The sequence below is a fragment of the Saimiri boliviensis genome, chromosome 10 (genome assembly GCF_048565385.1).
Source record: "Saimiri boliviensis isolate mSaiBol1 chromosome 10, mSaiBol1.pri, whole genome shotgun sequence".
Classification (NCBI taxonomy): domain Eukaryota; kingdom Metazoa; phylum Chordata; class Mammalia; order Primates; family Cebidae; genus Saimiri; species Saimiri boliviensis.
Window position 1 is genome coordinate 54,966,962 of NC_133458.1, and position 27,473 is coordinate 54,994,434.

Below are 27,473 nucleotides of genomic sequence, written 5' to 3' on the forward strand. Positions count from 1 at the left end.
AGGAGAGGGTTTGATTATAGCAGGGGAGCCCCACGGTAGCACCGAAGTGGAGTCAATTCTATGAAAAATACCACTCAATATCCCCTGATAAGGTTTGCTGAATAAATGAATGAGCAAGTAGATATATCTATTTTGAATAGTTGGAAATAGATGAAAATACTGATGCTGTGCAATAAGGGGCTAGGTGGATTGTAAAACAGAACAAGATTATTCGATGACAGAAATCAGATGTAAGCCCTGGACTTCTGACTCAGGGCTAAGTGCCCCAGCCTGCCATCTTTGTATAACCTCTGCTTGTCTCAGCAAGGCATGTAGTCATAACATTAATTAATAATGCCACTCCACACATCAATAAGAGCCTTGGAAATTTACCACGAAAAATCAGTTTTGTATTTTTTAGAATTTGCAGCTCTGAATAGGGAGGAACATGTCATTTCTGCCAGAGGTACAGCATCTTGTTCTGCTCTTATGTAAACTCGCTGTCAGGCAATCCCAGAAACTGCTTCCACTTGCCTATGGGCAAAATGTCTCCTTTTCATAGAAAAATGTCACCTTTTCTTGAGGAAATGGCAGGTAGTTATTTTTTTTTTTTTCAAAGGAAAAATGACCTTTGCATTTTTGTTAAAAGAAAGCCCAAAACCCCTCAAGGACTTAGGCCTTGATGAAAACACTGAAAACAATTCCTTATCTTTTACATTGTACGTGAGGTTCTACTTTGTAAATTTTGAGATTACACCTGTCACCACTGATGTAGTCTGTAGGCAAATGTCGATGACCAGAAAATCCTGGCATCTTGTTTTCCACAGTGTTCACTGCACGCAGGAACCGATGCCTGTATCTCCAGCTCTTGTTGCTCCCACTTTTCTCATGCTCGCTCGCCTGCTTGCGCGCTCTCGCTCGCTCTCTCGCTCTCTCTCTCTCTCTCTCTCTCTCTCCCCTGCCCCGTTACTTTAATCTCATTACTTTAACACATCAAACCCTTTACATCCCAATCCTGGATCACAATCTTATCCAAATCCATGAAAGACTCCTCTGAAAAGAATGCCACTGTTGCTACATTGCTTATCACTGTGCTTGAAATTATGTTCAATATTTTGTATTAAATTTAGAGATGTGGCAATCTAAGTCATTTTTTTTTATAACAAATATATATTTTTTTGTTATTTCATGAGGACACAGGAGAAAATATATCCAGTATTCTTTCCCACTGCTCCCCACAGGCAGAAAAGAAAATACAAAAGAAATACAACAAAGAAGAGGAGTGAAAACATTAGGACCCAACGCTTTAAAACAAAGAGAGCAGGAAGATACAGGTGATGATATGAAGAAAGACAGTTCTAGGTTATTAACCTTGGCTTCACAAAACAAAGTTCCCACTTCTTTTGTCAATATCTCATATACGTAATAGAATTTTTTCCTTTTGACAACAGTTCTTGCCATTTAAAAAAAAGCAAAATTTACCTTTAAGAGTTTGATTTTCCAGCAAAGTAGTAAGTTAGATGATGACACTCAAGATTTGCCATGTGTACTCTTGTCAGTTCATGCAAACCCTCAGCTGGAGCATATGAGAGGCACATTAATTACATTGGATATAGGAATAATGTTTCTGCAGCTGCAGCAGTTTTGGTATTTGCAGACTCTAGCGCACTCCATCTGTAATTTCACTGGCAGCTTACAAAAACCAGCAGAATCACACTTATACAAAGGTCTGCATGGTAATTTATCTCCTATTGACTTCAATGAAGTCTCTTCATTCAGAATACTAAGGGATTCATAATTGTGAACTACGATCTATGACTTAGCTAAAGAAAATGAAAGACACTTTTCTTGCTTCTTCTCACTTATGTTCCACATACCTATGGATGATGATACATATGTTCATATCTATACAATTAAACCATTCACCGAGCACTTGCAAACCCACATGACAAGCTGTAGCAGGCGTCCCCAAACTTTTTACACAGGGGGCCAGTTCACTGTCCCTCAGACCGTTGGAGGGCCGCCATATACTGTGCTCCTCTCACTGACCACCAAGGAAAGAGGTGCCCCTTCCTGAAGTGCGGCGGGGGGCCAGATAAATGGCATGCGGCCCACGGGCCGTAGTTTGGGGATGCCTGAACTGTAGGAATAAGCCCCAATATCCTACACAGATATTTATAAGTGGAAGTAAATATTGGGTACCTATGGATGTAAAGATGGAAACAACAGACACGAGGGAATACAAGCATGGGGAGGGTCGGGGCAAGGGCTGAGAAACTACCTACTGGGTACAATGCTCCATACCTGGTGACAGGATCCGGCATACTCCAAACCTCAGCGTCATGCAATATATCTATGTAACAGATCTGCACATGTACCCCTGAATCTCAAAGTTGAAATTATATATAAAAATAATGCAGAGGGCAGTCTAGATAGCAGAATCTGGTACATCTTTCATCTAGTTGTATCATTGTGGTTCATTAACAAAGCAAGGCCGGGTGTGGTGGCTCACGCCTGTAATCCCAGCACTTTGGGAGGCCGAGGCGGGTGGATCACGAGGTCAAGAGATCGAGACCATCCCGGTCAACATGGTGAAACCCCGTCTCTACTAAAAATACAAAAATTAGCTAGGCATGGTGGCACGTGCCTGTAGTCCCAGCTACTAGGGAGGCTGAGGCAGGAGAATTGCCTGAACCCAGGAGGCGGAGGTTGCGGTGAGCCGAGATCGCGCCATTGCACTCCAGCCTGGGTAACGAGAGCGAAACTCCGTCTCAAAAAAAAAAATAAAAAAAAATAAAATAAAATAAAAAAAAACAAAGCAAAGGAATTGGTGATTTTGGACCTATACTTAAAAAGCTAAAGTGATGAAAACTGCTTAAATGCACTTAGTTAATACTTTTAGTTTGAATTTATCTTAAGCTAAACACCTCTCAGTAATATACTCACAGCCAACCACCTCCTCCTAGTATTAAATATAAAAAGACGATGTTAACCCCATATTTTCCAGACCATTTCTATTTTTTTTAAATAATAGGCTTTCAGATTTTTTTAAAAATGCCAATTTCATACTCAGTAATGTACTCTGGTACTCTAACATTCCTGGTGTTATAATGTCTAGCACCATTATGAACTCTGTCGTGAGGCTGTGTAGGGCTCCACCTATTTTTTCCTTTAGCTCCTCAGAGAGCCACTGAGCCTTAGTGCAAATTAAATATTTTGTGCAGAATAACTTAGTAATATTTTATTACTAATAAATGTACATTTAAGCGCATTGACTTTCATGACTTTAATAGGTAAAATCGTCATGAATATCCTATCTCAATTACTTGTGACTTATCCAAATGGATACCAATACTGCAACTAGAAAAAACTGTAAACTTTGCTGTATCTGCACTAAAACGATAGTAAAGTTCTTAATCCTCGGGGAGAGATGAGAACCTAGCATAAGATTTGTATAGTTACCCCTTCTTATGTGAGCTTTTATCAGAATGCGATTTTAAATGAAGAGGGAATAAAGAGGACTGTGCAAGGCAAAAAGAAAAGACAGAAATGAGAAAAAAGAGGACCCACAATAGCATTTGGGTTACAAAGACTTCTTTTTAAAACTCAGTGTGTTGCTGGAGCATACCATGGCCTTAAGAATTGATGCAGTAACATTGTTTTTAATCCCCAGGTGGTTTTGGTCTGTAGCCAAATTCCAGTACTTTTCCAGGTGTGACATGTGGATCACCTATGTGTCATTATAAAAGGAGAGTAGTGGCTAGAAAGTGATCAGCGCTGCTCTCACCCTCACTGTGAGATGTCCTGTTACTGATCCGAGAAATACATTACTAGCAGTGGAAATATTAGGTATTTGAACAAAATAAAATTTTAAAAGTTAGGTGCGTTTACAAAGAACCAGGAGTAAATATATTGATGGGCTAACAAAATTTATTTTTTTCTACCGAAGATACTAGTATTGGCCAACTGCCTAGAAATTTATTTTCTGGCTTTTAAAGAGAGCAAAATGTTTTCACTAGCACCCAGTTCATAAATGTCTAAACAGGCAAAATGATGTTATATCATGAGATTTTTAGAAAATTATCTAAACGAATGTGAGTATAAATATTTTGCTAGATTAAAACCTTTTTTAAAAAATTGAATTCCTACAACTACTTCCTTTATTTTTATTAGAAAGATAAAGCTAGAGACCTGGTGGTTTTACTGCTTATAATATCTGGATGTGGTATTATGATTCACCATTATTTATTGCTAGCACTACATAGAACTGAAAGGAAAAAATTATCAACACTCTGTACCAGCAAGATTGTGAGAAGGCAGAGTGCCCATAAAAGTGAAAGGTGCTTTTCTCAGGGGAGTTTGCGCAAACTCAGATAACTCTGAAATAAAGCAGCCACAAGAAGCATACTGTAGTAAAGATTACTAAAAGCTTTTTGCTACTTCTCCACCAGAAGGTTCCCCTTTCCTTGAATCCAGGCTGACCTGTGACTCGCTCTGATAACAGAAGTAGAAAAGTTACATTTCTCTGATGAGTTCATTTGCTTCTAGGAATTGACGGACCACCTAAATGATTGACACCACCTAAATCAATGGAGTGGAGTGAAGGTGATGCTCTTCAGGATCCAGGCTAGGCCTTAAGTGGCATTACAGCCTTCCCTTTTGCTTCCTGGTTACCCTAAGCTACCTTTTTTCCAGACTGTAGAGGGATGCCCGGCAAGATCTCAGCTGTCCCAACCATCCCAGCGAAGGCATCAAGTGTGAGTAAAGGCATCCTGTGCATCCTAGCCCCAGGAGAGCTTCATATGACTGCACCTGGGGGATGAGTTCTGAAGTAAGTCTAGCAGAAGAGAACTAGCCACCTGATCCTAGGTGAGATTGCAGAAATATGAGCTGATGATCGTGTTCTTTTACATCACTCGAGTTTAGCAGTTTGTTAGGCAGCAATAGAAAACTAAACAAGTACATCAAAAAAGTAGAAAAGTTACATATCTCTGATTAGTTCATTTCCTTCTAGCAATTGACAGACCACCTAAACAATTTATACTACCTAAATGTGAACACCTGGCTGTGACAAAGGGCAGTGATGAAAGGCTGGCTGTTTCACTAAGACTTTTTAAACAGGGCAGTTGCGGGGAGAGTCATGTGCTCAGGTTTTAAAAGGAAGCCTTCTCTGGATATAGGTTGGTTATGAAGTGGTGGAAAAACAAGCCAGAAAACATTTTTAAATGACTTCTTAGGCTTTCTTGCAGCTCTTTCTCAGGGAATGTTTAATGAGCAACCAGGAAATTTTAGTAAACTGCTCAGGAGCTTAGAATGGTTAGGAAGGGCCAAAGAACACTAGCCTGGGGTGGAGTGGGGAATTGCTGGGTGACTAATAGCTGGAAAATCAATTTGGAATGGCCAGCACTAAGAAGAGAGGCAGTAACTGCTCCTGTGAGAGTAGACCCGTCACCATCCACATGGGCCTCAGATTGATCTTCACTCTTCCTCAGAGGGTAAAAGGGTAAACAAGATTTCAGATAATAATGCTATGGGATAGAGTATCCTGAAACGGTGCTAAAAATAAGTCTTTGACTTATTTCTAGAAGCCACTTAATGTGACTGATAGGAAAGATAAAGGGAAGGATTGGGTTCTTTTCTATTGGATAGAAGCCCTTAGTCTCCAGCCCAAAAGTTAATCCCCACTGTTACTCACAAACACTCCTTCCAAGCAGTTCTGAGCATAGACTTGGGTGGGAGAGGGGGAGGATAGGATGGAGAGTGTTTGCAAAGCTGTACAGTAGGTGAGAAGGGAATCTTCTTGCTACTACTACAGGCAGTCATTCTCATACTCCACTGGGCATATCATGCGAATATCGAAGACTTTTGGTTCAAGATAACAGACTGAACACACATCTTTCTCTTTAACAAGGACTTGAAAATAGATAAACCCACAGCAGTGAGGAGAACCCGAGAAAGACTGCTATAAGACAAGACGATGCAAGAGAAATCTGGAATATGGAATGTCAATAAAGGCATGACAGCAGAGGTATCACAACTTTGGAAAGTATATACCAGAGCAGGGGCTGGCAAACTAAGACCCATGAGGCAAAACCTGCTGCCACCTGTATTTGTCATAAAGTTTTATTGGGACGCAGCCATACCCACTTGTTTACATGCTGTCTAGGGCTGCTTTCACCATAGCAGAGCTGAACGGTTGTAACAGAGACCATCTGGTCTGCAAAACTTAAAATGTTTTACCTGAGTATTTACTAACATTTGACCCTTTACAGAGTTTGCTCAGTTTGGTTCTGGTGTCTTCTTGGCTGGGAGGGCAGCATGGACATGAAGGACTCTCAGTTGCTCCACAGAACCCCAGAAGGGCCAGGGATTCGGAAACATCGGATGGGAGTATATGGAGGATATGCCAGCCATTTGCCTGCATGCATGACTCCCACCACACACCCAAGTCAGAGAATGAGGGTGTCTCCAAAACAGAAAGAAAAAATCCCCAGAGAACAGATTAGACTTTCATATTCTGTCCCTGCTTTATAACCCTAAAAAAAATCTGATTAGTCTTCAAACTGTGTCACAAATGTTGGACCCCCGAGTAGCTTTACAGGATTTCACACTTAAATATGGAAATCTGGAATCCTTAGACATGTGAGCTACACACTCTAGTAAAATAAAGATATGTTAGAAAAAGAGGAGATAGATAGGAGTAACAGTGGACTGTGTTTGGGAAAGATACAATGGCAAGTCCATAAGTGTCAGCCGTGTAACCACCCTACTAGACAGGGGTAGGACAACAAAAATGACCAGAAGAAAAAAAGAACCTCCATAGTACCTAATACAATGACACTTTTGGGGGAAAATATGAATATTTTAAGAAAGATATTGCAATAAAGAAAGAGTATAAAACTCCACAAAGATGTTTAAGGGAAACAATATATTTATGGTACATTACTGGGCTCAGTGAAAAATGTACAAAGCCATAATAATTCAAACACTATGCAAATTTCACTAAAATTAGTTGTAAAACTCGATTGGGAGGATGTAGGAGGATTACAAGATGCTAAAGCTTCATTTCTTTCTAAAAGAAATTAAATAAAGGTCATGTCTCAACTGTTAAATCAAGACAACTGTATAAGCATATTCATTGGAAGTGTGAAGGTAGCTACCAAAAGAAATATCTAAAAGAATATAAATTAATCCATTGTCTCTGGAATATAGGTCTAGAGGGTGGGAAGGGAGAAGATGGAGACATTTTAAGCATTATACATGTTAATCCTTTTTTATTTACCATGCACATGTATTGCTTCAACAATTAAAAAAAATATATTATATATGCATATTGTTGAACACTACTTCTAGAAATCTGGAATCAGTAGGTCTAGGGGCACAGAAATTTGTATTTTTAAAAAGCTCTCCAAGTGGTTCTTACAAAGTTAATCTTGTGCCCTTACTTTCAGAAGCACAGATACAGAGGTAGCAACCAGTAAAAGAGCAGTAACATCCATCTGCTCAAGTGGAGAAGCACCAGGGTCTAAGGAATTCTAGGATGGGCTGGGCATGGTGGCTCAGAACCATAATCTCGGCATTCTGGGAGGCTGAGGCAGGAGCCTTGCTTCAGGCTGGGAGTTTGCGAACAGCCTAGGCAACGAAGTGACACCCTGTCTCTATAGAAATTTTAAAGAAATTATCCAGGCATGGTGGTCCAAGCATGTGGTCCCAGCTACTTGGGAGGCTGAGGCAGGAGGATGGCTTGAGCCTAGAAGCTGGAGGCTGCAGTGAGCAATGATTATGCCACTATACTCCAGCCTGGGTGACCAAGTGAGACTTTGTCAAGAAGATGATGATGAAAAGCAAGAAGAAAGAAGAGAGAAGAAAGAAACAAGAAGAAGAAGAAAAAAGAAAAGAAGAGGAAGATGAAGAATGCTAAAATGCTTGCATGTTTTTCTCTCAGGATACTTTCTTGTGATTTTACTAATAAAATGGATAAATACTAAAAGAGGGCAAATAAAAATGAACAGGTTGTGAGTTACTTCATAATTCAACCCCTGCTTACAGAAGCACTTCATGAAGGTTAGCTCTCTTCTCTCTTGTATATATTGCAAACCACAAGCTTTGATTCAAAAACTAGCCTGGGGAAAAGCACAAAACATCATGTAAAGACAGAAGCTTTTTAACTGAAGGATGTTAGATAAATAACTATTTTTCAGACTCTGTGGTTTCTGTGTAAGCCATGTTACATCAAACTTCATTTTTAAAATACTTTAAAGAATGTAATCAGGGTCTCTGGTGTTTACAAACGATTGCTGGGATGTGTAGAATACTTAATAAGTAGAACTCAGAGGGTTTCTGGGCACTATGGTAATTCTTCCTGAGAAACCTTCTGGAACATCATAGGACCATTGGGATTGGTTCAAATAGTTATCAAAAAGCAGTCAAAGGCACACTGCCCTCATTTTCCCCGGTTCTCCAACCCTTCCCAGGAGTCAGTCCTGACTAAGAAAGAAAGAATTCCCAACTCTGCCCTTGCTTCTCTTGTACAGGACCCTGGGTCAAACTTTTTGGTACAGTGGATTTTCCTTTGTGCCTATACAAACTACTGACATCTCTGCCTAAATGAGAGATCACCTAGAGCTGGAGAAGTTGATTAAAATATTTTCATGTTTATTTCAATGTCAAATGAGACTGCTCACCTTTTAAATATCAACGACTTATCCTTTATATCTGTAGTATCTATGACTTAAATTTTGAGGTTCACTGGATATATAAAGTCATAGTAAAAAAAGAATATTAATTTTGTCTTTTCCATGTACTTGTCTTTTAAATTTCATTCAGAAACTGAAAAACTGGTTTGGTTGTGCTTCAGTGGTCAGCTACATTGTCCAGTTAGCATTGACTAGGGTATACCGTAAACGAGGAATTCAGCCTATTCAAATTTCATCTCTTCATTTATGAGAGCATCCACCCACCCACCCACCCATCCATCCATCCATCCATCCATCCATCTGACAAGTATTTATGAGAACCTCCTATCTGCCCAGCACTTTTTTAGGTTCCAGGAACATATAAGTAAACAAAATATCAGCCATAGAGTAAACCTCTATGCCAAATGGGCTAAAAATTAGTTGAAAATTTCTATGAGAGTAGTTTTAATTACAGACATATGTGTATTTCTGATCTTTTGGCTTTTTAAATTTGAGGATATGTGACTCTATACTGATCTCTGATGTTTGCTACAAGTCTAAGTAGTTCATTTTTACCATTTATGATGATCATTTTGCTCTATACTTCACCATGAATCCACACTAAAGGTGAAACAATGTACATGGTCAAAGCACAGCCCCTTTTCTAGGCATTTCTCACTACTGTGCCTCTCTGCATGTAGTGTTTCCTCTTGCCATGATCTTTCTCTCTTGTCTACCTAGCAGATAGTTATTCATCATTCAAAACTCTTTCAGACATCATCTTCTCTTTGAAGTCTTCCCTAAGCACCTCCCAGCAGAACTGATCCCCGCTTCCTCTGTACTACTGTCGTACTTATGTACATATTTTTCTTATTGCATTGATATAAATATTCAGTAACATGTCACTGGAAAACTTCTTGAACGTAGAAAGATTCACCTCATTTTCACATCCCTAGTAAGTTGGGATTTGCTAATAATTAGCAAAATGTCTGGCACATTCACTAAATATTTGCTGAATTGGACTGAAGAGCCATTCCCTCTATAAACATGAGGGATGTCACAGAAATGTGTTTTTACATGTGATTTTAAATTATCTCACAATTACAGAGTAAACATTTTAAATCTTTGAATATTTAACAAGCCTTACTTTTTGTTTCATAAACTCTTATCCAATGAGAGACATTATCATCCCCACAAGAGCCTAATAAAATTATGCACTTATCAATATACTTTAAAACTTTTCTGTTGCTTAGCCAGGTGTGACGATGCATGCCTGGAGTCCCAGCTATTTGGGAGGCTGAGGCAGGGGGATCGCGTGAGCCCAGGGGTTTGAGTCCAGCCTGGGCAAGATACCATGACCCCATCTCTTAAGAAAAACAAAAAAAACAAAAAAAACTTCTGTTTCTCAATCCTTCTACTCTCCTGACTTTGCGCCAGTATTGTGGTGACTATGGACCCATCATATTTTGTTACAATTACTTGTTTATGTGCCTGTGGCCTCTCCTAGATTTGAACGCCTTGAGAAACGGGACTGTGTTCTTCCCATTTTTTTTTAGCCCTGTTGCACTGCAATGACTATGAGAGGGAGGTGCTTAGCAAGTTAAATGCACAGAGGACTAAAAATGCATGGTGGTGAACAGAATCATATCTTTGGTTATTTTCTCTCCCCTAGGACCGGCTTTGTGATTATCTTAAATGAAGACAGTCTGCTAAATTCTAAATAAAGCTTTGACTTGGTTGTTGAATAAAGCTAACTGAGACTGTGTGGGTGTGGCAAACTAGCAAAATGAGTAAGCAAGAAAAAAGATTTTCTACGCAAATATTTGTATTTTGCCTTTTAAGTTTACACTGAATTAAGTCGCTCCCAGTTTTAAAACATAAAATAGTGCAAAGAAAAATAACTACATGCTTATTGTAAAAGAAATAGTTTTGCGAAATATTTCACTGAAGTTCAAAAGCATTGGGGAGTCTTTCCCCTCTCCTAAGATGGTATTAGTCCCATAATTTTCTTTTATCCTAACTGTAGGCAATAGGGTAATTTTTGTTGAAACATTTAATGTTTGTGGGGTTTTGGCAACATGAAGATGTGGATGCTTAGTAAAATACCACCAAATGAATGGCAGCGTGGACACCCTCTAACTCACTCTAGGAGAAAATTACGTACATGTGACTTTTATAACGGTAGTGTTCAGAAACATGGTGAGTTAGTTTTGAAGCTTCGTCTCAACTTTTAAGGAGATATGACATCTATTATATGCATTGTTACCCACAAGTGAGTGGCAGAGACAAAAATGAGGATACCTTAAAAAGTTATTTATACAGAAACTCTATGGTAAAGGGCAATATAGCACTAGTGATATTTAAAATGAAAAATGTCAGATGAACACCTCAATTTTGAGTTGTTTCTCTATACACAAACCACTTTAAAACCTATGGAAGAATAATTCGTATATGCTTTGGTCATAAAAATGGCAAAACTCTTTCTCCAAAGTAATTCTCTAATTTTTGTATATACTAGAACACATTTCAGAAAGTCAGTATCATAAACTAAATCAATGCAAAAAACATGACGATGGTGATAGAGCATAGTCCTTTAGAGATGTGTTAACTGTACTTTATAATATATTCTAAGGCATTTAAAAATTACACTATAAAAATCTTGAATCAGCACTTAAAATACATAAGGTCAAATTTAATTTCTTCATTGTTTTCTAGATAAGGAAATTAATATTTATAAGTTATGGGACTTATCCAAGATCATGGGCCAGGCAAGAAAATTTAAAATCAGATTGTGAAACCAAACCTCGTTCATTACTTTTTCATTTACTCTGTACAATTTTCATATTTTATATGTTCCTGCCCTTAGCAATTTGCCTCTGTATTTCCACATGAAATAAATTTCAATTATAATTTGAGTAGACATCTGAGTAATTACATATGAAAAATAATTTTTAAGGACTAGAAAATACCCATATAGTAAAACATTGTATGGGGACCTATACCAACTTATACCAGTTTAAAATTTTTTTCTGTAAGATGAACATATATATTTCAATAACTAATCGGGATGATTTAGCATGAGAATGTTATAAGATTAACACAGATTTTAAAATATTGTGGTTGAATATAAGTTAGAAAAGTGTGAAATGTTAATTACACCCATAAGAACAAACTCCAGATATAAATTAGACAAGTGTCAATCTCAAGAGTCCATTGAAGCCAGCAAACAGAAGGGGCAGCCTAAAAATATAAGGCAAAAATTATATTCAAAATTGTTTCCAAATTAACTCGACTTGCTATTTTTTAACTTAGAGAAACATAGTTTATACTTCGTGCTTTCCCTAAACTGAAGTGACCTTTGTCTTTTGAATAAAAACAAAAAAGGAGCTCCTTATATTTGCCTTTAGAAAAAAAATGTTGCAAAACAATTTTTGAAAGCATCAAGGACCTTACCTGTTTCCATTTTTCCATCCTGTGCTGCAGGCCCATCTGGAATCACACTTTTCACCTGCAGAAATTCGTCAGGCTCGTCTCCACCAATGATGGTAAATCCAAAACCCATGTTGCTCTTTTTTAGGGTGGTGCTGAGGAATGTTCCCTTCAACTGGGATGCATCCCGGGTGAAGAGTGGTTTTTCTACATTGGCCAATATAAGTTAAGAAAGAAAAAGGCATGTTCAAGGCAAGTTCTCAGACAAGAGAAAGCCAGCCCCTGAGCAGCAACAATCCCAGGGGTAAATGTGGGGGTCTTAGCAAATGCAAGCAGGTGGCGACTGCAAGAGGAGCAAAACTATTAGAACTTCCTACAGGTGAAGAGCAGTCCCAAGCATCCAGGGAAAGATGAAAACGCTGTTTTGTTTGGAGACAGACTTTTTGTCAAATCAGTTTCCATTAATTAATTTAGCTTTCTTGGGCTTAAAAAAGGCTGTGTCAACAGGCTGCCAGAGCCTTCAGAGAAAGAGGAGCAAGGAGCTCAAATCATCCAGACACATCTGGATCTGTTCCTCTTGTTATGAAAGATTCCAGGTAAGAGGTATGTGTCAGTGGCCGGTCCTAAACTAAGCCTTGAAGAAATAAGGGTAGAAATATGAAATGGACTTGTGATTTTTTAAAGTGAATGAGAGCACAACATTTCAGCATGTACAGTATAGCAAACAGAGAAGCAGTGGAATGTGATCACATACTCAAAGGTCCAGATTGCTTAGAAAGAGTACCTGTATGTGGGACTGACTTTTGTTTACACCCCTCTATTGTGAGATACTATGAAGATAACCAGATATATAAATTGCTATTGGCTCCCATAGTGTTTAGTATACTCTAAAATGCGAGCAAAAGGCAAGCCAATGTTTTTAGATATAATTATGAATGTAAAGGTAACACATTTTGTCACAATATGTTGATAGATTCAAATCATACGGCTGCCTGAATAATCTGAATAAGCAGTCGTATAGATTTACTTGCTAATTTATTATATAATATGCTTTTCCAGCTACAATCAGTAATAAATATATTCCTAAGCATAATAAGTGCTTTAAAAATAATAGTCATACTAGGAAATGGAATTAATACCTGCTTTAAATTCCATCACAGATAAATATTTTATATGATTCTTTAAAAATGTGTTTTATTTAGGTGATCTGATTTAATATTTGTAATAGCCAAATTGTACATGGTAACTCAGTTAAGTATTCTGCATGATACCTTTTCTTGTTACATTTTGGGTGATATGTAATCAGCTCTAAAAAAATGAGTCATTCTCATAGACTTTTACTTTTTCTGTTCACTTTCATGTCACATGTATCTTGATTAAAAACAGAGCTTCTTTAAAACATAAATAAAAACCATAATCTTTTCTCCTATGTTTTCTTTATCAAACTAATGTTTATAATTGGAGAGAAGTTCATCAGGAGACCTTTACATTCATTTAATTATGCTGTAGTATACGGCGTGGAAATTAGCAGGCAGCTAGACCTCCCGACTCCAAAGGCTCTTTGGTGCTTTTATTTAGAAGCCCACTAGCTGTGAAAAGTTTGTGCAGCAGCTCATCCCACTACGTGGCTCCCAGGTGTAGTCAGGCCCCGCAAGCAGCCCTGGGACATACCGAACAGCCAGGGCCTCCCTGTTGGGTCGCGCTGATGGTAAGACAAGTCATCCACGCTGCGCGACCTCTCCGGGGCAGCGCGGGGGCGGATGGATTTGGGCCTAGGTAATGTCGATGAGGAGCTGTCTACTGTCACAAAGGAGAACAAGCCTCATTCTTGTGCTTGGTCTTTTAAGGGCAAACTTATGAGTCTCTACAAATCTCTGCAGTTTACAGTGCCACTATCAAAATCCATTCATCTCTACCTGGTGGCATGCTGTACATTCCTACAAGGTACTGCCTGAGGCTTTAACTTCATCTCTGGTTGCTAAAGGCATTAGTTTAGAGCGAATGCAAACATCCAGCTAAAGCTAACAGAAGGGTCTGGAGAAAGCAAATCCATTTTTCAAAATGGTCCAAGCTACAGACATATTTAGAAGAGCAGGCAGTTTGACAGACAATTTTCCCTTTGAAACATCACATGCTGACAGGTATCATACCTCGGAAACCTGGGGCCTGCAGGGGCTTTGTTCCAAGTTCTGTGTGGGGCATGTTATGTTGCTGTAGCTTCCTTTTTGCTTCCAGGACAGGATTTTCAAACTGTGTTCTTCTGTTTATGTGGCTAAAAAAGAAAATTTCAAATTAGGACAACAGTGGGGCAAAGTCATTTAAAAGGCCGTATGTATGGCTCTAGAGAGAGCAGGTGATTAAGGGTCACCTTATCGGATTACAGTCAAGTGCCTCACCCAGCACGCCGTCAGGCTCCAGACTGGGCTGGCCTGTGTATAACACACATTTCTGTGACAAGTGCTGAGTTCTCAAAGGGTCCATCATATGCTATTCTGTTTACGTTATGCATGATTCGGCCGAAAGAACTACAAGGTGCTCTGGTTTTCTGGTCTACTGTGTTCCTTTGAGGCGAGTTTGATGCATAAAAATGAGGGGTCAAGAAATGAAATTTATACTGAGTGGTGTTGAAGAAAAGAGCATCATCTGAGCTTTGCAAAGTTGCCATATCTAACAGGATACATGGGAGGTAAATTCATTGATAGAGTGTAGCAACCAGAGTCTGCACTGTTTAGAGTTAGTCCTGGATTGAGAGACTGGGATCCTGCAGAAAGACTCCCAAGATGTTCGCAGAAATTACAGAATACATATACAGGACAGTTTATGCTGACATCAATGTAAAGTAGAGAATTCATATTCTACATCGTGAGATGGCAAACTTGTAGGTATCAGACACGGAGTGGCTTAAAGCAGCTGTGGCCCAGCTAAACTGAGAGCTTACAGCCTAAGCAAATTGTGAATTCCTGTATAGCGCGCTGTTTGATTTTTAGAGTTCCTTATCTGTGGAGAGAGTAGAACCAACATGCCTGCTTAGTGGCGGCCCTATGTTGCTCTTTCTCTAGAATATAAACACCCCAGGAGAGGGCTGGCATATATATTGATTTTGGTTCTTTGTACAAACTGAAATAGAATTATGGCAGGCAAGCATGAAGAGGAGAGAAGGGATAGAGGAGAAATTGACAAATACTGAGTACTTAACTCTTGGCCAGTTACTATATTTAATTTCCCTCAGTGAGGCTTCATAACAACACAGACTTGAATTCTAATTATTCACTTTTTAAAGGCAATGAGACTGACACATGGAGAGATCAGATTATTTGCTCTAAATCACGTCTCGTAAGTGGAAAGGCTGGACTTGGCCGTGCTCATTTCTAAAATGAATGTCTACACAGTTTTTTCTTTTTGACATATGATTTCACACTGTTAAGTGCACACATACTTATTGTGTGTGTACACGCCTCACAGCCCCAACACAAACCATGTACAGCTTCAGAAAGGAAAAGAGATAGAAGCAGAAACATCTCAACAACCAATTTTCTAATACCATGAATCAGATCATTCCAAAGCAGTGCCCAGAGACATGGTAAGCCAACTGCAATGTCTAATCTCTCCTCATGGGAGACAGGGTAAGGTAGCTACCTGCCCTACAGGCTGTGCAGTCAATCGGTCCTGTATTCAAATTCCAGCTATACCACTTGACCATGGTGAGTTATCAAACCATGGTGAGTATGACCATGGGTGAGTTATCAAACCTGAGTTTTAGTGTCAATCTGTAATACCAGCATAATGCCTCCTTCCTGGGGTGGTTGTGAGCAGGAAGTGAAATAATGAATATTAACACATGGCTTTGAGTAGACATGCTCAATAATTAGTACCAGCTCGTATCACCATCATCTTAATCATCACCATCACTGTCATCATTTTTTGTCCATAAGAAAGGCCTTATTGGGGGATCTTTAGAAGCACTGGGTCCTTACTCTAACTGCCTCTGGTGCTGTTTAGGAAGGAAGTGCTTATAACAATGCTCTTTGTTAATGAAACTCATTTGTAAAAGGTTTAAAGTACAACCATCTATGTGAAATTATTTTCCACCGGAAGTAAAATGCTGTTGTAATGCTCTCGTGCACCAAGGTCTTGTGCATCGTGACTGTGGTGCACAGTGAACTAATAATATCTGTGCCTGTAACGCATGTGAGATTCCAAAGCTTCTTCACCCTGTAAACTCTAACACTGCCATCCTCTTCTGGAAGGACCAGTGTTTGAGGCCTGTTTTTCCATTTCTCCATTATTATGTAACTGCCTTACCAAAATCCTTTGAAACCTTCCCATTACCTAAACATACACTGTTCCTGATCTTGCCCTCACTCATTTCTGTAGCTTCACCTTTGGCCGCATCACTACATGTGCCCTCTACTTTGAACATACTTGGAGCTACTCTGATCAGTGACTCTCTATCAAACCTCTTATCTGTCCACAAGAGATTCAGTATATAAATGGTGCAGCACTTGAAAGACAACCTTAGTCTCAGGTGGCATCTTGGGCAAATTTCTAACTCTCTAAACTTCAGTATCTTTATCTGTGAGATGGGGACATTAATAGGTACATCATGGGTTGCTGTGAGGATAAGAAAAATGTTCACAAGGTTTGTATTTCCCTTAGATGCCCAGGAAGAACCCAGCGATGAAGGTATGGTTGTAATTTTTTAGAGGTCTAGTAATTCCTTATTACTGTTATTGAAGTGTTGTGCGGTCATCGCCGTTATTCTGATGATGCTTTTCCTATCTCTCCCATGTCTCCTTCCCTAACCCCTCCCAGCCTCATTTCCTGCCTGTGTCATGCCCTTCCCCCTTGGATTCTCAGAAAACTTTGAACAGACTTCTCTCATGGCAGTTTGTTCACTTAAAAAAAAAAATCCATCCACTCAAGCATTTATCCTATGAGTAACAAGTAATCCAGTTACATTCTTTAAGTTATTAAAAAAATACACAATTAAGTAATTAATGATTATAGTCACTATTCACTTATTTTCTTATCCAAGTCATCATTAAGAGGATTTGAGGACAACAACGACAAAAGTAACAAAATTAGGGTGAAGTTAGTTGAATCTCGATGGGAGATCAATAGACAGAATTGATAAAATAGGTTCCTATTTGTTTACTAGAGTTTTATTGCAAATTAGCTTTCAGCTTTTAGGTTGCTAATTCCACCAATTACACTATTCAGAGTATTTAAGATGCACTCAAGACAGTTGTTTGGAAGGACATAGTAGTATTCCTGTTACTAGGTCTTATGTGACATTCCTTTCCCAATTTTGAATAAAGAGATTTCTGTGACGTAGTATACAGGATCCTAAATGATAATTTTACAGTAATAAATTTCATAGGCTATACTAACTTTATTACAATGTATTTTAATGATTAATTTTCATGCTGATTTCTTTCCCTAGATTGTGTACTCCTATATACAGGGTACATGTGTTATGTATCTTTGCGTCATGAGCATCTAACACAATGAATGAAAAATACTTTTTTTTTTTTTGTTAAATAACTAAATGAAGAATGTGTGTTTTAAAACATTTATTTTCAAACGTGTATGTCAATAACTTTAAGAAACCAAGAAACAGCTTTGAAATGTTCTAGGATATCAACTTTTCTTGTTTCCTATCTGCTCTATATCCATTTTTGCATAACTTTATCCTTAGAAAATACATTGCAAAACTTTCTGGGATGCAGTTATGCATACAATAGAGTTCCTCCAACTTGCCACCTGCATGTAATTATTTTCTTAGAAAAGTTAATGTGTCGCCACCTGCTTTATGGTCACATGAGTTTCCAGAGTTCACAGAGAATGAAAATACCAGTGAATGAGTTTGGCAGGCCTTGGGCCACACAGGCAGCAGAAGCAGGATATGGCTGTAGCACCATAAGCTAATTGCTGCAGAACATTTACATTGTCACAAATGAAGTCATTCATTTGAAACTTACAATGCTCACAAGCTCTAAAAGACTTATCACAAAGAAATGTGATTGGAGCTGAATAGAAACTTGTCTTCCTTATGCTTCCGAAATGAATAGTTTCAAGTTGTTTCAGCAAGGATTTGGGGGTCTTAAAATGTGCACAAAAAAGATGTGAATGACAAATGCCATCCTTCTCATTGTTTAGGCTCTGTGAGATAAGTACTAGCTATTTCATCTAACTTCCATACAGAAGAAGAAGCTGGGAAGCTACCAAGAGTTCTTGCTATTTAATTATATCTAGTCTATTGTCATATGTAGCTGCGAATCTTTAGTTATTAAAAGCTAAGAGAGTAAGAGTCATATTCTGAAGTGGGTATATCTTAACGACTCCATTTTCTCTTTACAGAAGGGTAAGACTGCTGATGAGAGATGCTTCCAAATTAAAATGGTAAAGGGCTCAGGATATTCAAGGATGAGATTCCATTGCCTGATCCCTTTGTCCTTACATTCACTTATCTGCAGTCTGACTCTCCTCTCACCATGGAATAGAAACTTCAGAGCAAGTTCCTATGTGGCAGTGCTTCGAAACTCCAGATGCACTGGAGAGCTTCAAAAACAAACAAACAAGCAAACAGAAAACAGAAGACTCAGGCCCACCCTAAATCAAGTGATTCATAATTTCAGAATGAGCTACACAGGCATTGGCATTTTTTAAACAGAAAGCTTCCCAGGTGTCCCTAGTGTGCAGCTAGGGCTGCGATCCCCTGAGTTAGAAGCTGAGACTGTGTGAAGAGGTGTTGCATAAGGAGTATCTAGCCTGATAAGATTTATGCAGAAATCTCTTTTTGTGTATATGGCCTCAGGGAGGATTAGGAAATGCAACTTTGCTCCTGAAGAGGACTTCTGCCATCAGAAGTTTCAGACAAGCACTGAGGGAAGGAAATATTTGAAGATGATTAGAGGATATGCTGCCAAAGCTAGTCCCTGGTCAGGGTCCTGTTGCCTGCCATTTTCTTCATTGTGGAGATGGAATGGAGGAATCAGGAGGAAGTCGTACATACTGAGCCCATCAGTATGCAGAAGGCAGATTTGCTGAAGGTTGTCAAAGCCATCACCCGACGCTCACCATCCATGCTCTCTGTATATCTCGGTCTGTTCAAAACCCACCTTGCTTCTGGAGTTTTTGGAGAGAGGCTCTTTTAGTGTATAGTCATGAATGACACCTTTGAACAGGTTACTATCCCACTATCTTCAGTTGAAATTTAGAAATAATCAATGTGGAAGAGAGAAGGGAGCAGCTTTTAAGTGGAGACAGTATCACATGTAAAAATGTTTCCAAGGTAGCCAAGGTGAGTGTGCTAATTATCCAAGGCATGAGGCAGATAGTGCTCCAATAAATATTTACTGAATAAATACATGAATGGAGCAAGACGAGCAGGAAAGAGGATATATCTCACTGTTTTCTAGCTTCACTCTCCTGTAAAATACACATTGTGGGCAAGGCATGGTGGCTCATTCCTATAACTCCAGCACTTTGGGAGGCCAAGGTAGGTGGGTTGCATGAACATAGGAGTTTGACACCAGCCTGGGCAACACGGTGAAATCCCGTCTCTCCTAAAAACATAAAAATTAGCCAGATGTGGTGGCACAAGTGCCTATAGTCTCAGCTATTTGGGAGGCTGAGGTGGAAGGATTGCTTGAGCTTGGGAGGCAGAGGTTGCAGTGAACTGAGATTGCTCCACTACACTCCAGCCTGGGTGACAGAGCCAGACCCTGTTACACACACACACACACACACACACACACACACACACAGAGTGGACAATCAGAACTTGGTGTGAAATTTACGGCTGGCTTATCTGATACAGTAATTTTTGCATTTGGGTAAATTCATGGAATCCTTCAAAACAGAGAATCTTTCAATATATTCTAGTGATAGGAGAAAATGTCATCCCACTTTGGTGATAAAGGATTTAAATCTAATGAGCTGGTAACTGGCAGCTGCTATCTTAGGTCACAATAAAAAAGTATGAATCAGAAAAAGCACTATATTCGGGATGAAATGTGGGAGCATCAGAGAAGCAGCCCCTCAGCACTGGGAGTGGGAGTGGGAGGACCAGCTTGGAGCTTGGCGCTGTGGCTCAGGATGACCACAATGCAAACTGGTTTCTTGTGGGGCTTCCTGAATGAATTTAGTGTGGATTTCATGGTTGCTTGGACTCCTTGGGCTTTCTCTGATCCTGACTTCAATTCCCCATCTCTGCATTGCTACCACCTCCCATCTGAACCCTAGGCTATAGCTGAACTGTCAGGCAAACACAGACATCATACCCTCCCTGACTCTATTTTATTTATTTTAATATGAGCCTTGGGAAGACTTCATAATGTTTCTTCTACTGTCATGTCTGAATATATGGAATAAAAACAACTTTGAGCTTTGAAAACTAAGGGAAGATAATAACGGGATCTTGTGAAGCCAACCCTCTCCCAAGAAGACAGGACAGTATGATAACGAGCTTAGTCTCTGCCCATGATGCTCACATGCAAGGCCCGCACATCCTAGGTGTGTAACCTTGAGCTCATCATTTACCCTTTTGGTGCTTCAAAGTTTTTCACCTGTAAAGTCAGACAAAAATAATATTCACCTCACAGAGTCATTGTGCATAGTAAATGAATTAAAATGAGTAAACTACTTAAGAACAGTGCCTGGACGTTAAGTACTCAATCAGTGCTAACTATCCTCACTCAGCAAATCCTTACTAACCAAATTTTCTTGACTAGACACTATGGTAGGAGAGGGACAAAGATTAATCAGGCACATAGTCCAGCATGGGGGAGAAAACAGGGACAAAAAAGAATTATAATGCAAAACAAGGTTACATAATACAATGTATGCCTTACAGGGCTTTGAAATGCTGAATTTTAGAAGTACTAGATTAAAGCCTAAAGTTTTAAATGTAAGTTATTATAAAATATGAGCTTTGAATAAATGGAAAAATTGAATCTATTTTACTTGGAGCATTTTTTTAAAAAACAGAATAATTGAATCATGCCTCTTGAAAGATTTCTTCCCAATTCTAACACGTAAGTGATAATTTTCCTTCTATAAATGTCCATTCATTATTCCCTACTGAACCTGGGGGAATGTCACTTTGCTTTGTGAATGTGAGTGGGAAGACTGAATCATTCGCATGTTAATTTCTCCTGCTCTTCCTGGACATGAAGGTGTCTACATTGGATATATAGTATCCAGGTGGGAGGCGGAATCATGGCCAACTGAGAATATCCACATATTGACACTGAAACTCTTACAGCTGAGTCTATCTTCCACTCTACACTAGGCTGAGCTTCTCAAAAGTGTATGTTCTCATAAAAGAACTCTCTTCCCTCCCTCGGTAGTAATGCTAAGTTATCTAAGACATTAACCTGTAATATGTATTTTATATATGAGAGAAGATTCATCACTAAGCCATTACTCTTTACTAATTGCATGGAAAACTTCAAACTAACTATTAGCAGACATGGCCATGTGCACTGTCAATCATGTCATGAAGCACCCAGGACCTACAATGTACATAGATTCAATTTCAAAAAAAATTCAGAGCCAGTAGACATGCATTACAAAATGTGGTTTTCTATTGATCCCTTGTCACTCCCATAAAGCATCTCTCTAAAATGTTATTGCTGAGTGTAGGAGGAGATCATTGTTATCAAAGGTATTTCTAACCTTTTGCTTCCAGACTGAGTGAAAGTAGTGAATTATAAGCTCATAGAATAGGATTTATCTAAAGGAAAACTAAAATACTACACTATTTCAAGATCTTCCTGTATGAGAGAGAAGACTTAATAGTCCTCTTCTACTAGTGTCTGACAACCTAAGTGGTTTAAATCCTTTACGTCTCATTTATAATTTCACTGATTCCTCAGTATTCTGGGCACTAAAGACACAAAGGTCAACATGACACAATCCATTCCCCCAGGAGGCTCATCCTCCAGTGGGGGAGACACACATGTTAGGTGACCAATCATTTCAGTTTGCCTGGGACTAAGGAGTTTCCTGAGATGTGGGGCTTTCGGTTTTCAAATAGGAATCATCCTGCATAAATTAAGATGAGTTAGTCATTCTAGAATTGGCCAGGAAAATATAACACAAGACAAAAAGTGCTGAAATTTGTAAGCATGAAGTAAATAGACGGAGAAAAGACAACTCAGTCTGATGGTTCAGGGAAAGCTTCACAGAGGAAGACACATGTAAACAGACTGCAGAAAGATGAATGTATTTTGCTGGATGGAGAAGGGGACATTTTAGGAAGAGAGCAGTAGATACAGAGGTGTTTAATAATATTCAATTCTGCCTACCTAGAGTACAGGGTTAGTGCACACAGACATGCATGTGATCTGTGTATGGGTGGCAGTGTGGGAGCAAGAGGCGTAGGGGAGGGGATGGAAGCTACAAGACTGGAAGGACAGTTCGGAGTCATGGTATGAAGTTTCGTTTTGTCTGAAGATCTCCCTGCTTCCATTGTGACCTTAGTCTAATGGAACTGCAGCTTTTAAAGTCTCCATTCTGGACGATATACCTTATTCCTTAACTTGGGAACATCATGACCTTCACCACACATCAACCAAGTAGGAAAGCTGTAGGGCTCCCGAGAATTCCCAACCATGTTGGCATCATTTCCTGGCCCCTCCAGCGTCCTAGGTATTGTGTATTGTTTTCACCTGGGGTATGAGGATGACTAAGAGATGTTCCACAAATGTAAAAAAGTCATCCAGGGAAATAGCCACTTTTGTTTACAGGGAAGGGTGAGATTAGTCTGACTTGTAATATACTCTATGTTGAACTGGATTGCTATTTCTTAATAAATTATGAGTTGTTAAAATATGCAATCACAGTATAACTTAAATCAACTGAACTCCAAAAAATGCATTCATACATAATGATAGACAGACAAAGCCATGGCTACAGGAATCCTTTGAGCATGACTCTAAAGAGAGTCAGAGGATTACCAAGGACACAGAATACTGGGCAATCACAAAGGCAACATCACTGATGTCTGGGATTATCCAGGGAGAAGGGAGTCAGGAGAAGAATGCTAGTGAGGGGAAATTGACAAGACTGGGGACAAGGCTGTAGCAGATTCTGAAAGTCACCAGGTCAGAAAGTTACCAAGTCATGAAAATAACTCCAATTCCATGTAGTATCCAGATTCCAGGTTTCCAAGACCAATATTGAGAGATGAGAAAAAGATTAAAAAATATTATTCTTGACTACTGAGTCTTTATGACTATATAGACCAGGAGGAAATCAAATACATAGCTATTCTTTTTATATGCTAGAATGTGATGCAAGAAGGATTAGAAAACACAGCAAAGTTAAGAAAAAATATTTTTTGATGTGTTTTAGGGAGAAAAGGATATACTGCTGGATACCTAGGATCTGCATAGAGTCTTTCAATACCTTGCCACTAAATTTGGCTGTGAGGTCTAGGAGTAAGCAGGAAACTATAATTCTGTTAGGTAAGGACCCTGGGAAGATAGAGGCATGAAGAAAAAGGTGTGGGAATAGAGGATAAAAGTTCAGCAGCACCAAGAACAAGAAAAAGTGGCAGTAAGTTGCTTCAGTGTTGTCTTTAATAGTTTAGCTTATTGGGGACAGGTATTGTGGCAGTTTTATATAATTCACACACTGTGTCTAAAATTATGCCATTACTAGAAGATCAAAGCTTCACACAGATGAGATGATATTTTCATGTAACTGTAATGGGGGATGTATTTTCAAATAACTTGTTTGTTCTTTTCTATAATCCAGATTCATGTTCCCACAGTGGCCTGAGTTTGTGTTTTTCATTTTGAAGCTCTTAATAAAGAACAGGAAAGGTGTGATGTTGAATACTTCTGAAGCAGATTCCACTTGTGCACTTTTAAAGTTAATTCCAATTCAGATTTAAATTCTGTTTAATAGATGCCACGGTTTGTTGAAATAAACAGTGGTATGAAGCATGTCAGCCTTGTTAAAAAAAAATAGAAAAAAAAAAAAGGAGAGACTAAAGGGAAAATGGTGGATGGCAGAGTGCGATGGGAGCTAATATTCACCTGGTAAATACTATACAGTATGCTCAGTATAGGTATTTATACCCTCGGTGAAATAGGATGCATGCTTTTAATTCACTTGGTCTTCAGAGAGGGTAAACCATTTTCTGCAGATCTCACAATAAGCGGCAGATACGTGAAAGAAGCCTAGCTCTGTGTAGTGCCAACATCCAAGAACACTGAGTTATGTGATTCTGCTACAAATATACACTTAACTTTTAAAGTGAAGTTACTTATGTATGTATAGACATGGGCTATGTCTGGTAATCTGCAATACACTTCAGCCAGTTGATTCTCAATTTCTTTGTATCAATTTCCATTATGAAATTGGAAACTTTAAAACACTGTAAATTACCTGATTTTCTAAGACAAAAATATGAAAATATGAAAAGATTTTGATATATTTAGTATATTTTTTAAAGAACTCAGTGATCATGTGCATAAACAGTGATTGAACATGTTTTTCTAGAAAATATGTGTGTATATGTGTTTTACATATTGGAAAAAGTGAGAAATGAAATGGTAATGAGAGCATGAATGAGGAGTCAGGAGACCTGGCTTTGTATAACATTGCTTTCAAACCAGAAGGATCTGTTCCAGGGGCTGTCTTTCAGCTTCCCTTAGGGCTAGTCCTAACATCAATTTCTTGAACTCTTTGCTCTTACTGACTCTGGAAGTTGCGTGCGGGTCATGTCTCTGGCAATTTTGCTAATGATAATAAGGTGATTCTGTGCTAGTATTTATGAATAAGATTATAGTTCTATGTCAGGGAGAATGGAGGCAGTCAACAATAATAAAACTATGTATGTCTCATCTCAAACTTATAAAAGAATACTGTGTGTTGTATGCCAGGTTCAGTTCTTCTGAGGCTCAGTGATCTAAGAAAAAATGAAGGGATCTGTTAAAAGATACAGACTTACAGCTAGATAGGAGGAGCAATATACCTCCTGTGGTTCTATACCACTATAGGATGACTCTAATTTACAATAATATGTAGTCTCAAACAGCTGGACGGAAGCTATTGAATGTTCCCAACAGAAATTATACATGCTTGAGATGTTGGACATGCTAATTACCATCATCCGATCACTATACATTATAAGTATCAAAGCATCACTATTATACTACATGAATATGTATACTTACTATTTGTCAACGGAAAGATTTTATAAAAAAAGACATGGAAACATGTCACTTAGCAAGGAATTTTTTTTACGTAACAGAGTGGAAACTTGAGTACTGGTGGGAATTCTTCCCAAATATCCACATAAGAGTCACCCGTAACGGGTGTACTTCTCACCCCACCTGTGTTACATTCACCACCAAACCATGGACACCAACAAAGGCAAGGGGGTGCCACCTGATTCTCTGGTATCTTCAGAATCACTGGGATTCACCAAAGCAAAAGTCATTTTCAAAGCCACTTCCAATGAGTCTGAGTGGTCCTTCTCTCCCACCTTTCAGACCAAACCACCATTTTGGGTTTAAGCTACAATTGAAGATTTGGTAAGCCACTCACACTATCTTTGAGAAATTCCCCTAATGTTTTTGAACTGCAACTGCCTCATCTGTAAATATTCTGCTCATTTCTTAGGACTGTTTTGAGGAGCAAATAAGATAAAATATATGAAAATGTTTACAGATGAGGCACTGTATAAATTTCAGTTAATTTTGACATTCTTGGAATATTCAGGATTTGAGAGTCAAGTGCAACTTAAATATGGACAGTGTGAAGTTCTCTTAATTCCTGTCCTGGGCTGCAACAATATTTTTATCACTTACTAGCTTGATGGCCTGGCTTCTTTAAGTTTCATTTTCTCTGTTTGTAAAATAGCAGTAATAGTATCTGCCATTAAGCATTGTGGTGGTTATTAAATGAGTTTTACAAAATGCCTAATACATACCAAGTGCTTAATAATGGTAGCTAACAGCTACCATTTGGTACAAAATAAATTACTAAGCACAAAATAAATTACTGAGGCACAAAATAAATTACTAAGCAACACTAGTGAAAAAGAAAGATAACCATTCGTGTCATTTTATTTATCTGGAAATACACATTATTTTGATGCCCAATTAAAACTGGAGAAAGTGAAGTAAGACTAATAGAAAGCAGGGGACCTCTCAACCTCCACAGGTGAGTGTTGTGCTTAGTGGAAAGCTGAATTAAGATCTTTACATTACAACAGACTCAACCAGTGGCGCTTAATAAGCTTGCAGAGATTTCTTACCTTATGATAAGTTTCTTTGAGACTCAACTTATGTAAAACTAATTTATTAGCACAACAAATAGGCTTCTTCTTCTTCTTTTTTTTTTTGCCTTTAGTAGATCCAGTTAACCTTATCAGATACAGAGTAGAATTTCCTTTCTTTAAAATTTGTAGTTTGGCTTACTTAACTGTATTAAACTTAAATGTGAAATGTGATGATAAAAGTTTTTATGATTCATCCATTTTTATTATACAATTAACTGAGTCTAGGTAATATAATCTCATCCAATTAAATATGAAATCGTCTGATAAACACTAGTAATAATGTTTAATGATATCGCTTTTTATTATTAAAAAAAAGAAAAAGTTTTCCTGTCAAATGTATTCAGCTTTGACAGTAGTAAAGATATATCTCTGGGCTGGGTGTGGTGGCTGATCCTGGGAAGTCGAGGCTGCAGTGAGCAGTAATTGTACCACTACACACCAGTCTGGGCAACAGAGAGAGATATGTATGGAGAGAGAGAGCGCTCTATCTATCTATCTATCTATCTATCTATCTATCTATCCATCCATCTATCTATATCTATATCTATATCTATATCTATATCTATATCTATCTGTCTATCTATTTTTTTTTCCCACCAGGTGCCTACTGAAGACAGCAGACAGACAGGATGTGGTTTTCGCTGGCCAAGGCCGTCTCATGGGCTACCTGGCTGCCATCTTGGCCAAGTGGGTTCTGCTGGGAAGGAAGGTGGTCATGCACCATGAGGGCATCAACGTTTCTGACAATTTCTGCAGAAATAAGTTTAAGTACCTGGCCTTCCTCCACAAGCAGGTGAACACCAACACTTCCCTAGACTACCCTCCTTCCTGGGCCCCCAGCTGCATCTTCTGGTGGCCCTGCAAGACCAAGTGGGGCCAGGCTGCCCTGGACTGCCTTAGGGTATCTGATAGCATCCCACTGCCCTATGACAAGGTGGTTCCTACTGCCCTCAAGGTTGTGTGACTGAAGTCTACCAGAAAATTTGCCTCCTTGGGGTGCCTGGCTCACGAAGCTGGCTGGAAATACCAGGCAGTGACAGCCACCCTGGAAGGCAAGGAGGCAGCCAAGATCCAGTGCAGGAAGAAAA

The 27,473-nt window shown here is 38.8% G+C and overlaps 1 protein-coding gene across 12 annotated transcripts in view; it reads right to left on the reverse strand.

Annotated features, from left to right (window-relative positions):
* MAGI2 (membrane associated guanylate kinase, WW and PDZ domain containing 2) overlaps positions 1-27,473 on the reverse strand; it is a 1,426,516-nt gene that overhangs the window by 314,371 nt on the left and 1,084,672 nt on the right. For 8 of the 12 annotated variants that reach the window (XM_074379313.1, XM_074379311.1, XM_074379312.1 and 5 more), the window contains 3 exons: positions 14,234-14,355; positions 13,755-13,883; positions 12,108-12,290 (listed from right to left, as the gene is read on the reverse strand). In XM_074379313.1, coding sequence (XP_074235414.1) covers positions 12,108-12,290; positions 13,755-13,883; positions 14,234-14,355 — 434 coding nt within the window. The remainder of the gene's footprint in view (positions 1-12,107; positions 12,291-13,754; positions 13,884-14,233; positions 14,356-27,473) is intronic. The other 4 variants (XM_039472765.2, XM_039472764.2, XM_074379315.1 and 1 more) reach the window with 2 other exon arrangements.